The sequence below is a fragment of the Mobula hypostoma genome, chromosome 3 (assembly GCF_963921235.1).
Source record: "Mobula hypostoma chromosome 3, sMobHyp1.1, whole genome shotgun sequence".
NCBI classification, from domain to species: Eukaryota; Metazoa; Chordata; class Chondrichthyes; order Myliobatiformes; family Myliobatidae; genus Mobula; species Mobula hypostoma.
Genome location: NC_086099.1, coordinates 63,543,372 through 63,559,401, shown reverse-complemented (window position 1 = coordinate 63,559,401; position 16,030 = coordinate 63,543,372). Strand labels below are relative to the sequence as shown.

The 16,030-nt window shown below is 42.8% G+C and overlaps 1 protein-coding gene across 4 annotated transcripts in view; it reads left to right on the top strand.

Moving 5' to 3' along the window:
- LOC134344049 (phospholipid-transporting ATPase VD-like) overlaps positions 1 to 16,030 on the top strand; it is a 161,614-nt gene that overhangs the window by 78,398 nt on the left and 67,186 nt on the right. For all 4 annotated transcript variants that reach the window (XM_063043204.1, XM_063043202.1, XM_063043201.1 and 1 more), the window contains one exon: positions 1,750 to 1,944. In XM_063043204.1, coding sequence (XP_062899274.1) covers positions 1,750 to 1,944 — 195 coding nt within the window. The remainder of the gene's footprint in view (positions 1 to 1,749; positions 1,945 to 16,030) is intronic.

Below are 16,030 nucleotides of genomic sequence, written 5' to 3'. Positions count from 1 at the left end.
TCACCGGCGTGTGTCATGAAATCTGTGAAATCTATTGCCTCAGATTCATTTATTGAGTATATATAAAGCAGAGGTTGATATGTTTTTGATTAGTCGGGGTGTCAAAGGTTACAAAGAGGAAGCATGAGAATGGGGGTTGAGAAGGGTAATAAATCAGCATGATGGAATGGCGGAGCAAACTCAATGGACTGAGTAGCCTAATTCTGCTTCCATGTCTTACAGTATTATGGTCTTCTCAATTTACTTCACATGTCCTGAATATGCTTGCTTTTGCAGTATCTTTTGACATTTTTCTCATCAGCCATGTTAATTCTTTAAAATTTTCTTTGTAGACATTCAATATGTTCTTTTCTCAGTAACTATATTCTCTTGCCAGAATCTTAACGGTGAATGAAGTTCTCTTGATTGCCCTTTTGTACTCCAAAACTGATTGTTATTTATTTGAGTTCATTGGCACTTTTGTATTATTTATTTATTTGAGTTCATTGGCACTTTTGTATTATGGGGTACCACAACAGCATTGAAACTTTTTTCCAGCTAATATGCACATATTCACCACATGGAAGCTATTGATGTTTAAAGTATGTGTACTTCTGTGTGCAAGGATCACCTCATGGTCATTAGCGGCAGCATTTTCATTGAGAGCAGGCTTTAGAGCATTCGTCTTTAAGGATCTCTTAAAGAATGTGGAGAGGCTGGCAGTGAATGTGAAAATCTTTAGAAAATTGGACAAAAACAAGCCCAAAGATTAATATTTTGATTAAGATGTAAAATGTATGTATGCTTGAAATTAACCATTAATCATCATTTTTGATAAAATCACTACATTTTTATAGTGCAGGTAACCATTCAAGCTGTGATGCTTCTTTTTTGAGCAGCGTAATCAGTCCCATTCAGTCATGATTTCTCTGTAGTTTATGAATTATTGTTAAATCCCTATTAGATTTCCTTTTGAAAATTAAGTCATCTGTTTCAACCACTCTGACAGAAAGCAAATTCCGGATTGTAAATCTATATGGCTAGTCTTTTGAAACACAAGCTGAGGGGAACTATTTTCCTCTATTTAACCTCTCTGATCTTATGCACCCCAATACAATCTCCCCTCAGACTTCTTCTGCCAAGGATACCTCAGCTTCTCAAGTAGTAACATTGAAGATTTAAAATCATTAAAGTAAATTTTTTATGTTTTAATACATTTTCTTTTTAAGTGGAATTAATTTTAATGGTTTCTATATTTCTCTGAATATCAAAAATATTCTCCCTATTTCTCTAAATATCAAAAATCCATATCCAGGTCATTAGTATGTATGAAAACAAACCCATGGTTCCAGTCGTGAACTTCGGAGAACAGCAGAATCTATCTTCTATCTGTATGGGCAAACCACCATTTGCCATGTCAGTTTTGCCAGCTTCTCTTTTACATAAAACTTGCAAAACAGCTTTTGAACAGCACCTACTTAATTTCTTTAATATGCCTTCTCTACTATTTGTCAAACAATTCAGGTAGGTTAGTCATTTTTTTGTAGGCTGGCCCAAATTTCTCAGAATGCCCATTTTTTTTCTCCAGTGATAATTATTTCTAAAATATTCCTTGCAACCAAACCTGATTGACCAGCCTGTAACTGTTTAGTACGTTCTTGTACTTTGTATTCAACAAGAGTATTACATTCCCATTTTTTTCATTCTCCAGGCAGGTTTACTGATCCCATTTCCTTTCTCTAAATTTTTATAATCTTTACATTCTTTCAGAGCTGCAAATCTTTACTTCCTGTTTCTGGTGATTCTGAATTGGATGCCATCAGTGGAAGCATTTCAAAAGGAGATAACGATGTTGCCGTTGGTGGTGGTTCTTGCAATTATAGCAGTTAAAGATGGGATTGAAGACTACCAGCGCTACAAATTTGATAAACAAATAAACAACCGAACAACTAAAGTGTATGACAAGTAAGTCTATCTTTTTCTCAGTTTGGGAGAAGTATTATGGGCCTTGAAGCTTTTGAAAGGTGGTGTTATTAGCTTGAAGAATGTTTCAATGAGACTTTATAGCTGTGCACATTACTTATAAAGTGCCTTAGGAATAGATAGTGAAAGCATTATAATAAAACTGCATAAGCGTGATTGGTTTGTGAAGTTAATGTGCTATTTTATTATTTCCATGAATGTCAAGATTCAAATGTCTAATCTACTAGCACTAGATTTCAAAAGCAATGATTCAATTTGATAACGATGATATAAACAATATAATCTTGTTTTCAATCGTTGTTGCATTTAAAACCTTTAAAGCAGAACAAAAATGAATCAACTTCTATGCCATGTCTTACTTGTTGAGAAAATAATTTATTTATAATTTTCAATATTTAAAAAGAAATTGCTTGATGAGGTCTGCATTCCACCCCTCACTACTCTCCCACCTCCACTATCACCCATATTCTACACCACACTTAATGTGGACTACCAGCTGCATGCCTGTTGCTGTTTAATCTAACAATGCAAACATATTTTGCATTAGTCTAAAACAGCTAAGTATTTCCCAGTTCCCCAGTCTTTTGGTCAGCAGCCTACAGCAGCGGATGAATAAAATTTTCTCTATGCGAATGTTGGAAAACTATAGACATTTCCCTGGTTCCCATCACAAGGACTATTTCTCAACCACCAGCTCCATTTCTATTCCTAATAATGTCTGAATCTGAACCAGACTGGAGATGAGGTTTAATTTTAAAACCAGGGCGAGGGAGATGTCCTCCTTTTTTAAAGAAAGGGGCTTCCCTTCCTCCACTATCTTCCAGGACGAGGGAGATGTCCTCCTTTTTTAAAGAAAGGGGCTTCCCTTCCTCCACCATCAACTCTGCTCTCAAACGCATCTCCCCCATTTCACGCACAACTGCTCTCACTCCATCCTCCCACCACCCCACTAGGAATAGGGTTCCCCTGGTCCTCACCTACCACCCCACCAGCCTCCGGGTCCAACATATTATTCTCTGTAACTTCCGCCAACTCCAACGGGATCCCACCACAAAGCACATCTTTCCCTCCCCCCCCCCGCCTTCTGCAGGGATCGCTCGCTACGCGACTCTCTTGTCCATTCGTCCCACCCATCCCTCCCCACTGATCTCCCTCCTGGCAGTTATCCTTGTAAGCGGAACAAGTGCTACACATGCCCTTACACTTCCTCCCTTACCACCATTCAGGGCCCCAGACAGTCCTTCCAGGTGAGGCGACACTTCACCTGTGAGTCGGCTGGGGTGATATACTGCGTCCGGTGCTCCCTTTGTGGCCTTCTATATATTGCAGAGACCCGACGCAGACTGGGAGACCGTTTTGCTGAACACCTACGCTCTGTCTGCCAGAGAAAGCAGGATCTCCCAGTGGCCACACATTTTAATTCCACATCCCATTCCCATTCTGACATGTCTATCCACGGCCTCCCCTACTGTGAAGATGAAGCCACACTCAGGTTGGAGGAACAACACCTTATATTCCGTCTGGGTAGCCTCCAACCTGATGGCATGAACATCGACTTCTCTAACTTCCGCTAATGCCCCACCTCCCCCTCGTACCCCATCCGTTATTTATTTTTATACACACATTCTTTCTCTCAGTCTCCTTTTTCTCCCTCTGTCCCTCTGACTATACCCCTTGCCCATCCTCTGGGTTCCCCCCCCCTTGTCTTTCTCCCCAGACCCCCTGTCCCACGATCCTCTCATATCCCCTTTGCCAATCACCTGTCCAGCTCTTGGCTCCATCCCTCCCCCTCCTGTCTTCTCCTATCATTTTGGATCTCCCCCTCCCCCTTCCACTTTCAAATCTCTTACTAACTCTTCCTGCAGTTAGTCCTGACGAAGGGTCTCGGCCTGAAACATCGACTGTACCTCTTCCTAGAGATGCTGCCTGGCCTGCTGCATTCACCAGCAACTTTGATGTGTGTTGCCTGGAGATGAGGTTTATTTGGGGGTATTAATAGACATGTTCTTACAAATAAAATGTGTATGCACAATTGTGTTCAATGAATCTTGCAGAAACTTCATGGTTGCTAGAAATAATCTGTGTTATAGTCTTCTCTGTATTCCATCGTCCTTCAGAGAAAATGAGAATATTGCAATTAGTTATCAATGTCTCCTCTAAAGTGTGTGCACAAACGTCATTTGCTACTAGTGAACAAAGGAATTTAAACTGCGCACAAAAGGTTGTCACCCTCTACAATGTTGGCATGCTAAGTATATTTCACGATCATACACAATCACATTATTTTTTTCCGGTTTCTGATGCAGACAGTGTTGACAATTTGGAATTTGCGATGATTTATCTGCAGATTTTAGAACTGGCTAATTTATTGAAGAAATTATTGAGTACGCACATGTTGTTGTCACTGGGCAAAAAATTGCATAGCGCATGAGTTTTGCGCACACTGCTCATAACAGATTAGAGGGAACATTGTTAGCTACTTGACTGCATTCCCAGTTATTATGCATTTAATAAATTTTTGTTAGCCAAAACAAATTTTAGGAAGTAATTTTATAAGTTGTCTTTTTTTTGCTATTTCAGAATATTTTAAACTACTTTTGAGATATTGAGATTCTTCCACATGACTGGAATTGCCATTCCTTGTCCCCCTTGCACTTACCTAATCCAAACATGGAAGGCCAGTCTTCTTTGACGTTGGCAACTAGGACTGTAGCAGCATGCCGAAGGAACAGCAGAGTCTCTGCATGACTCTGGGTGCAATAGAGGTGGTCTGTCCCCAAGAGCTTTTTGCATCTGAAAAACCAGCTTTAGAACATAAAATAGAACAGCACAGGAACTGGCATTTTGACCTATGCTGACCTTTTGACTAAACCAAATAAGCTAATGAAGCCTAATAACACTAAACCCATGTAAAATAAAGGCATCCGTTAGTCTTGCGAGACCATGGATCTGCGCCTGGAAAGTCTTCACTCTCCAGGGCGCAGGCCTCGGCAAGGTTGTATGGAAGACAAGCAATTGCCCATGCTGTGAGTCTCCCCTCTCCACGACACCAATGTTGTCCAAGGGAAGGGCATTAGGACCCATACAGCTTGGCACCAGTGTCGTTGCTGAGCAATGTGTGATTAAATGCCTTGCTCAAGGACACAACATGTTGCCTCGGCTGGGGCTCGAACAAATCCATGTATCTACACATAACGCATATTCTTCTATTCTCTGCATATTCAAGTGCCTATCAGAGAGCCTCTTAAATGCATCTGTCTTAGCTCCTCATTCACCACACATGGTAGTGTAAACCAGGCATCATTCTCTGTGTTTAAAAGAAAACTTGCCCCTCATGTCATCTTTGAACTACCTCCCCCCCCCCCGCCCCACCTTAAATGCTTGCCAACTGATTTGGACACTTCAAACCTGGAGTAAAAGTACTGACTGTCTTATCTTCAGCTCCCATAATTTTATACATTTCTATCAGGTCTTCCCTCAGCTATTACCACTTCAAAGAAACAACTCTGCTTTGTCCAACCTGCCCTTAGTGTACCTGTTCTTTAGTGTAGTCAGTGTCCTGGTAAATCTCACCATAGCCTCCACATCTTGAGAGATTAGTGCAAAGGTTGCAGGGTCCCTAGCAGAGCTCTTTAAAATGTCCTTAGCCATAGGTGAGGTGCCAGAGTATTAGAGGATAGCTAATGTTCTTAATCTGTTTAAGACAAGCTCAAAGAATAAGCCGTGAAATTATAGGCCTGACTTCTTCCTGTAAATTACAGGAAGATATTCCAAGAGACTGGATGTATAAGTACTTGGACAGACAGGGACTGATTAGGGGTAATCATCGTGTCTTTGTGCAATGTAGGCTATATCTAACAATCTTACAGAGTTTTTCGAGAAGATTACCAAGAAATTTGATTAAGGAAAGGCAGTGGATGTTATCTACATGGACTTTAGCAAGGCCTTGGTCAAGAAGGTTCAGTCACTTTGCATTTAAGATAAGGTAGTAAATTGGATTAGACATTGCCTTTGCAGGAGAAGCCAGAGAACAGTAGTAAATGGTTGCCTCCCTGACTGGCAGCCTACAACCAGTGATGTGTCACAGGGATTGGTGCTGGGTCCGTTGTTGTTTGTCATCTATATTAACGATCTGGATGACAATGTGGTAAACTGGATCATCAATTCGTGGATTGTGAAGTCTTTCAAAGCTTGCTGTGGGATCTGAAACAGCTGGAAAAATGGGCTGAAAAATGGTAAATGGAATTTAATGCAGATGTGTGCCTTATGAAAACAGGTTGAGTAAACTTGGCCTTTTCTTCTTGGAGCAATGGAGGATGAGAGGTGACCTGGGTAGTCAGAGGCTTTTTCCCAGGGCTGGAATGGCTGTCACAAGAGGTCACAGGTTTAAGGTGCTTGGGAGTAGGTACAGAGGAGATGTCAGGGGTAAGTTTTTTTACACAGAGAGTGGTGAGTGCATGGAATGGGCTGCCGGCACTGGTGGTGGAGGCGGATATGATAGACATCCCACCTCTCCTGGAAGTTCTGGGAGTCTCCCGCATATTGATAGTGGCTCCCTGACGCCCGCAAATTATATACAATATCCCGGAAATTTTTTTTTTGAGAGCAAGCGAGAGGAGAGGGAGAGAGGGAAAGAGAGACCTAGAGATCTGGAGACATGATTGGTCTCTTTGTGCTAAGTAGACCTATCAGTTTTCTCTGTGGGCGGGCTTTACAGTCGATATCTCTATCTCTATCTCTATCTCTATCTCTATCTCTCTCTCATTCATTGTCCATCAGTTCAGTTTAGTGTCCTGCAGCATCATGGCAGAGTGTTCCAAAAAAAGAAAATATAAAATTTTCAAGACCAAATCTTGAAAAATCTGTCAGTGGTCAATGCAGGGAGCCAAGATGAGGTGAATCCAGAGCAGATTTTGACTTTTGCAGAGAGATTTCCAAATGTGATCAAGGCAGAGATGCAAGAGAACAGCTCCACTTGGAAGTCCTGGATTATGTCTCAACTAACCTTGAAGGACTGGTGCCAAACTACAAAAGTTTGCCAGTTGATGAGTTCTGGGGGTAGCTGTCCAAAGTAAAATCTGTGAGCACAGGGCAGTTGAGATTCAAAGAGCTCTGCCAGTTGATGAAGCTGCCAAATTCTAATTGTGATGTAGAAAGGGCATGGTGCGTCACATTAAGACAGAATTCAGAAGTCAGCTGTCTCACAAAACACTTGTGAATCTGATGTCTTGCAAAATTAACAAATGCATTGATACAGGCTGCTATGAGGTTGAAACTTCCGGCAAAATGCTCAAATCTGCCAAGCAAGCCACATCACAGTACAAGGAAAGTTTGCAAAAGAAATAGAAAAGCTATTTGCATTAGCATTTAGCTATTAGCATTGAGACTGCCAACAAAATACTCAACAAGCAATATATATACAGTGGCATGCAAAAGTTTGGGCACCACTGGTCAAAATTTCTGTTACTGTGAAGATCTAAGCGAGTAAAAGATGAACTGATTTCCAAAAGGCATAAAGTTAAAGATGACACATTTCTTTAATATTTTAAGCAAGATTACTTTTTTATTTCCATCTTTTATGGTTTCAAAATAACAAAAAAGGAAAAGGGTCCAAAGCAAAAGTTTGGGCACCCTGCATGGCAGTAACACCCCCTTTGGCAAGTACCACAGCTTGTAAGTGCTTTTTGTAGCCAGCTAAGACTTTTTCAATTCTTGTTTGGGGGATTTTTAACCCATTCCTCCTTGTAAAAGGCTTCTAGTTCTGTGCGATTCTTGGGCCGTCTTGCATGCACTGCTGTTTTGAAGTATATCCACAGATTCTCGATGATGTTAAGGTCGGGGGACTGTGAGGGCCATGGCAAATCCTTCAGCCTGCGCCTCTTGAGGTAGTCCATTGTGGATTTTGAGGTGTATTTAAGTTCATTATCCTGTTGTAGAAGCCGTCCTCTTTTCATCTTCAGCTTTTTTACAGATGGTGTGACGTTTGCTAACAGAATTTGCTGGTATTTAATTGAATTATTTCTTCCTTCTACCAGTAAATGTTCCCCGTGCCACTGGCTGTAACACAAGCCCAAAGCATGATCGATCCACCCCTGTGCTTAGCAGTTGGAGAGGGGTTCTTTTCATGAAATTCTGCACCCTTTTTTCTCCAAGCATATCTTTGCTCATTGCGGCCAGAAAGTTCTATTCAAAAGGTTAAAAGGAACATCTAAACAAGCCTGATGCATTTTGGAAACAAGTCATGTGGACTGACGAAGTTAAAATAGAACTTTTTCTATTTTTTCTATAAGTTCATCTTTTACTCGCTTAGCTATTCACAGTAACAGAAATTTTGACAAGGGGTGCCCAAACTTTTGCATGCCACTGTATATATGTGTATGTAAGTAGTTTCAATATGTGATCAAATAAATTGTTGTGTTTTTTCATAATCAAATATCCTGTATACATACACCCTTGGAGGTCGACCGGGAAGGGGATATGGCGTTGCGGGGGCGGTTGTGGTACTACCACCCTGAAATGAGATTTTGCAGGGTGGGATGTCTGCGATAGGGTCTTTTAAGAGACTTTTGGATAGGTACACAGAGCTTAGAAAAATAGAGGGCGATGGGTAACCCTAGTAATATCTAAGGTAGGGGCATGTTCGGCACAACTTTGTGGGCCGAAGGGCCTGTATTGTGCTGTAGGTTTTCTATGTTTTCTATGTTTCTATGTGTGAAGTGCTGCAAATTGCAATCAGGGTAGGACTTACACAGTGAACAGCAGGGCACTGAGGAGTGCATTAGAACCGAGGGATCCATAATTCCTTGAAAGTGGCATCACAAATAGGTACAGCTGTAAAGCAAGCTTTTGGCACGTTGGCCTTAATAAATCCAAGTATTGAATACAGGACTGCTGAGTCCCTCTAGCATTTTGTATGTGTTTATTGAGTACAGGCCTTGGGATGTTATGTTGAAGTGTTGGTGAGGCCTAACTTGGAGTATTATGTGCAGTTCTGGTCACCTATCTACAGGAAAGATATAAATAAGATTGAAAGAGTATAGAGAAAATTTACAAAGAAGTTCCCAGCACTTGAGTACATGCGTTACAGGGAAAGACCGAATAGGTTAGAACTTTATTCACTGGAATGTAGGAGAATGAGGGGAGGTTTTATAGTGTTGGGCACGTGGCCGAGTGGTTAAGGCGTTCGTCTAGTTACCTCAAGGTCGCTAGTTCGAGCCTCAGCTGTGGCAGCATGTTTGTGTCCTTGAGCAAGGCACTTAATCACACATTGCTCTAGTCTGTGCGAGGAGTGGCGCCCCACACAGACTTCCAATCTGTGCCTTGTAAGGCATGAAAATGCCCGACGCAGGCCTCTCATGGTCTGAGTTGACGTTCCAATTCATAGTGGTGTACAAAATTGAGCAGTATAGATAAGGTAAATGCAAGTAGGCTTTTTCCACTGATGTTGGGTGGAACTACAGCCAGAAGTCATGGTTAAAGGTGAAAGTTGAAATCTTTAAGGGGAACATCTTCAATTAGAGTGTGCTGAGACTGGAAGAAGCTGGCATCAGACGTGGTGGATGTGGTTTCATTTTCAACATTGAAGTGAAGTTTGGATAAGCATGTGGATGGGAGTGGTAGGGAATGTTGTGGTCTAGGTGCAGGTCGATGGAACTGGGCAGAATGGTTTGGCATGGACTAGATGGACCGAAGGGCTTGTTTCTGTGCTATAGTGCTCTATCACTCTGACTCTGACTGTGCGACCAAAACTGAAAGCAATACTCCAGGTGTGGCTTAAGCAGAGTTTTATAAATCTGCAACCTAACTTCCTGACTCTTGAACTCAGTGCCTCGATTAATAAAGATAAACATGACATAATGGTCCTTACCATCCTAGTATCTTGTGCAGCCACTTTTAGGGAGCTATGCACTTGATCCCGGATTCTCTCTGTACATCAATGCTGCTACGTGTCCTGCCATTTCTAAGTGTATTTTCTTTTACATTTGACCACTCAGAAAGTGTAACATGGCACACAACCTTCCCAGTCTGTCAGAAAGTCCAAGTTTTGAGTGCTTGCCAGTGCATGCACTGAGCTCAGGAACCAACAGTTCTTTTGGGATGCAATGTTTTAAACTGTTAAATGTGCACAGAACTGCTGATACAGTTTGCAATGTCTGATTCGGTAATTTCTGGTTCTCTTGGGATTTATTGAATGAACAGTCAAGTAAATGATCTTACAAGAGTTATCTACTAAAGTACCTAACCAAAATATTACTACTTTAGCATCTTTGATAGCCCAAATAAATACGTATATATTATAAAATGGTTTTCTACAAGCAACCTGACAACCTTGCTACTGATGAGAACTGTGATTCATCAAGAAAACATTTTTGATTTCTCTGCCTCCAGTCAAGTGGGCTTTCACTTCAAGGCATAATCACATCTGATAAGAGCATAAGAATGAAGGGGCCTGATGTTTTCCGGTTTATGATGTCCTGTTGTTGACATGTAAGACTATGTATTACAGATGAGTGCTTTCATCAATGAACATTCTGGAATGCTGCTTCCTGTTTCCACTGGGGTTTCCATTCCATTTTCCCAGTTTCTCCTGCCTGTGCTCAGTCTTTCCCCCAGGACATTGTGAGATTGCAACAATTCCTCCCATCCTGTCCAACACCAGGTTGCCCAAACTTAATTCTGTCTGCTGTTTTTTTTTCGTTTTTTGCAGCATTCTCTGTAAACTCTAGAGATTGTTGGCGTAAAAATCCCAGGGTATCAGCAGTTTCTGAGATACTCAAACCACCCTGTCTGCCACTAACAATCATCCCATAGTCAAAGTCTCTTAGGTCACATTTCTTCCCCATGCTGATGTTTGGTCTATACAACAACTGAACCCCTTGACCATGCCTGCATACTTTTATGCATTGGGTTGCTGCTGCATGTTTGGCTAATTAGATATTTGTATTAACGTGCAGCTGTACAGGAGTACCTAATAAAGTGGTCACTGAGTGCATATCAATGACTTAGCTTGGGCCAAATGTTACATTTGCAAATTTGCTGATGATGAACTTGCAATGTGAGTAAAGATAAAGATGGATATGATGGAAGATAAAGATGGAAGAGGGAGGAGAAGGTGGCGGCACACCTGCGTGTGCACAACCGTCTGGTGAAAAATGATATCATATCTGTGAAATAGGGGCCATGGACAATTCTGATCTGATGGAAAATGGACATGAAAGCACAGAGAAACATCTGGAGAAATTTCTGAAACGCCCATTGGCTGCTGTCGTTACTGTGTGATCGGGAATCTTTTGGAGGGTAGGCCTTAAAATCCCCGGCCTTGCCTGCTTGTGGCGACCGAGAAGGAGGTCAAATCGTTCGGACAGAGATGGCGCTCAGTACTCGCTGTCGGAGAGCTGATCAGAGCTCGCAGTTTTCGGATGACTCAGGGTCGGACTGTGGTCGGCATGGCAGGGAGAGTTTTTCTTCCTTCTCTCATCTGCGTGAGATGTGGGACATTTGAGAAACTTTGAACTTTACTGTGCTCATGGACTTCTTCATCAAGTTATGGTATTGCTGCACTGTTGTAACTATATGTTATAATTATGTGGTTTTGTCAGTTTTTTCAGTCTTGGTCTGTCCTGTGTTTTGTGATATCACACCAGAGGAAATAATGTATCATTTCTTAATGCATGCATTACTAAGTGACATTAAAAGAGGACTACGTGTCTTCATAATCATAATCATAATCATATGGAGGAGCTTCACAGGGATATAGACAAGCTGAGTGAGTGGGCAAGAACATGACAGGAACACATTGTGGAAAAAAGAGATTATCCATTCTGGTACACATAACAGAAAATCAATACATTTGTTGAGCCTGTGCCCCTCAGCTATGTGGAGTACTTCGCCATGTATTCAACATGAGCCTGAGGCTCCGGAGGGTTCCTGTACTGTGGAAGACGTCCTGCCTCATCCCTGTGCCGAAGATGCCACGCCCCAGCGGCCTCAATGACTACAGACCGGTGGCATTGACCTCCCACATCACGAAGACCCTGAAGAGACTTGTTCTGGAGCTACTCTAGCCTATGGTCAGGCCACACTAAGATCCCCTCCAGTTCGCCTACCAGCCTCGACTAGGAGTTGAGGATGCCATCGTCTACCTGCTGAACCGTGTCTACGCCCACCTGGACAAGCCAGCGAGCACTGTGAGGGTCATGTTTTTTGACTTCTCCAGTGCGTTCAATGCCATCCGCCCTGCTCTGCTGGGGGAGAAGCTGACAGCGATGCAGGTGGATGCTTTCCTGGTGTCATGGATTCTCGATTACCTGACTGGCAGACCACAGTACGTGTGCCTGCAACACTGTGTGTCCGACAGAGTGATCAGCAGCACTGGGGCTCCACAGAGGACTGTCTTGTCTCCCTTTCTCTTCAACATTTACACCTCGGACTTCAACTACTGCACAGAGTCTTGTCACCTTCAGAAGTTTTCTGATGACTCTGCCATAGTTGGATGCATCAGCAAGGGAGATGAGGTTGAGTACAGGGCTGCTGTAGGAAACTTAGTCACATGGTGTGAGCAGAATTATCTGCAGCTTAATGTGAAAAAGACTAAGGAGCTGGTGGTAGACCTGAGGAGAGCTAAGGTACTGGTGACCCCTATTTCCATCCAGGGGGTCAGTGTGGACATGGTGGAGGATTACAAATACCTGGGGATACGAATTGACAATAAACTGGACTGGTCTAAGAACACTGAGGCTGTCTACAAGAAGGGTCAGAGCCGTCTCTATATCCTGAGGAGACTGAGGTCCTTTAACATCTGCCGGACGATGCTGAGGATGTTCTACGAGTCTGTGGTGGCCAGTGCTATCATGTTTGCTGTTGTGTGCTGGGGCAGCAGACACCAACAAAATCAACAAACTCATTCGTAAGGCCAGTGATGTTGTGGGGATGGAACTGGACTCTCTGACAGGGGTGTCTGAAAAGAGGATGCTGTCTAAGTTGCATGCCATCTTGGTCAATGTCTCCCATCCACTACATAATGTACTGGGTGGGCACAGGAATACATTCAGCCAGAGACTCATTCCTCTGAGATGCAGCACAGAGCATCGTAGGAAGTCATTCCTGCCTGTGGCCATCAAACTTTACAACTCCTCCCCTGGAGGGTCAGACACCCTGAGCCGATAGGCTGGTCCTGGACTTATTTCATAATTTACTGCCATAATTTACATATTACTACTTAACTATTTATTATTATTTTCTATTACTATTTATTATTTCTATGACTATTACTGATTACTAATAGTAACATTACCATTACTATTTCTATTACTATTTATTATTTATGGTGCAACTGTAACGAAAACCAATTTCCCCCGGGATCAATAAAGTATGACCATGACTATGAATTGATATGAAATTGCATATTGTTGATGTCCAAAGCGACTTGGGTCTGCTTGTGCATGAGCCACTGAAAATCATCATGTACATACAGCAAAGAATTAAGAGGTAAATAATATGTTAGCCTTTATTATTTGAGGACTTGAACATAGGAGTGAGGACATCTTCAAAGCTCAAAATAAGTTTATTATCAAAGTACATATATGACACCATATACAACTTTGAGATTCATTTTCTTGCAGGCATACTCAATAAATCAACGATAGAGTGATAACCGTAATAGAATCAATGAAAGACCGCACCAGCTTGGGTGTTCAACCGGTGTGAAAAACACAACAAACTGTGCAAATACAAACAGAAAGAAATAATAGTAATAAATAAACAATAGTATCAAGAACATGAGATAGTGAGTCCAGAGGTTGTGGTCAATGATGGAGCAAGTGAAGTTATCCACTTTGGTTTAAGAGCCTGATGTTCGAGTGGTAATAACTCTTCCTGAGCCTGGTGGTGTGAGTCCTGAAGCTCCTGTGCCTTCTTCCTGATGGCAGTAGAGCAAAGAGAGCATCCATCAGGGGGACCCTGATGATGGATGCTGCTTTCCAGCAACAATGCTTCATGTAGAATGTACTCAGTAGTGGGGAGGGCTTTACCCGTGATGGATTGGCTGTATCCACTTTTGTAGGATTTTCCATTCAAGGGCATTAGTGTTTCCCTACCAGGCTGTGAGGCAGCCAGTCAATTTCCCCTGCAGGTCTATAGTTTTAGACGTCATACTGAATCTACGCAAATCCTGAGGAAGCAGAGGTACTATCTTGCTTTCTTCATAATTGCACTTGCGTGCCAGGCCCAGGACAGCTACTCCAAAGCAATAACACCGAGGAGTTTAAAGTTGCTGACTCTCTCCATCTCTGATCCTCCAATGAGGACTGGCTCATAGACCTCTGGTTTCCTCCACCTGAAGTCAATCACCTCCTTGGTCTTGCTGGCATTGAGTAAGAGGTTGTTATTATGGCACCACTCAGTCAGATTTTATATGCTGGTTCATCACCTCCTTTGATTTGGCATAAAACAGTGATGTTGTCAGCAACCTTGAATATATCATTGGAGCTGTGCTTAGCCGCACAGTTATAAGTGTAAAGTGAATAGAGCAGGGGTTAAGCATATAGCCTTGCGGTGCACCTGTGCTGATGGAGATTGTGGAGAAGATGTTGTTGCCAATCCAAACTAACTGGGGTTTGCAGATGAGGAAATCAAGGATCCTATTGCACGAGGAAGTATTGAGGCCAAGGTCTTCATGCTCATTGATTAGTTTTGAGGGGATGCTGGGTATTGAATGCTGAGCTGTAGTGGATAAGGAGCATCCTGATGTATGCATCTTTCCTATCCAGATGTTCTAGTGTTGAGTGAAGAGTCAATGAGATGATATCTACTCTGAACCTGTTGCTCCAGTAGGCAAATTGCAGCATATCCAAATCGCTTCTCAGGCAGGAGTTGATATATTTTAACACCAATCTCTCAAAACACTTCTTCATTGTGGATGTACGTGATATGGGATAATAGTTATTGAGGCAAGTTATCATGTTCTTCTTAGGCACCAGTATAATTGATGCCTGCTTGAAGCAGGTGGATATGTCAAACTCCTCAAGTGAGAGGTTAAAGATCTCAGTGAACACTCCAGCCAGTTGATTAGTACTTGGCCAGGTACCCCATCTGGCCCAGATGAGCTCACCCTCCTGAAGGCTGCTTGTACATTGGCCTCAGAGACTGAAATCACAGGATCATCAGGAGTTAGTGATGGTTCCTCCATGTTTTGATGGTCAAAACGAGCATAGAAGGTATTAAGCTCAACTGGAAGCAAAGCCCTGATGTTGCATATGTCGCTGGATTTAATTATATAAGAGGTTATAGTAATCAGTCAGGACAGAGGCGTCCTCTACTGAGAAGCTACATGGATGATGTCACAAGCATCCTCAGATAGCTACATGCACAAGGCTGCTGAAGAGGTTGGACGAGCTAGTGACATGGGCAAGGATGAAGATTAAGCCCTCCAAATCGCGAAGCCTATCCCTCTGAAAAGGGGTCAAAAGTCACAACATTACCTTTGTTGTAGGGGGCGAGGAAATCCCATTGTTGGCCAGGCAGCCCATCCAAAGCCATGGGTGGCTGTACACTGCAGAGCTCTCTGACAGGCAGATGGGAAAAGTAGCACAGAAACAGTTCGCAGAGGGTCAAGCCAGAGCTGACCAGAGCCGACCAGAGCCAACCACCCAGGAGGTATGAAGTTTGGTGCCACCAGTTCACCCTGTACCAAAAGGTGATATGACCCCTGAAAATGTGTAAAATTCCCCCATCAACAGCGGGTAGGATGGATGAGATAACTAACTCATGCATCCAGAAAAAGTAGCTGTGCCTCTGTGTTTCTCGGACACTGGCCTCTTCGGGTAGAACATGTTGCAGCTGCCACTGAGATTTATCAGCCTAGGGTGCAAGCAGGAGAAAACCCTGAGGGAGTCCACCAACCTGCTGGTGAGGAGTGCCACCCACTGGCCGTAAATGGAGAGCTCACGCTGAAGTAGACCAGGCCATCAGCAGGCTGCAGCACTAAGAGTTTGTCGGCAGAGACCAGGCTGGACATGCAGGACTTGGCTGGGGGAAAGGCAGCACATTTCTGGTTTAAGGCCTTGAAGAA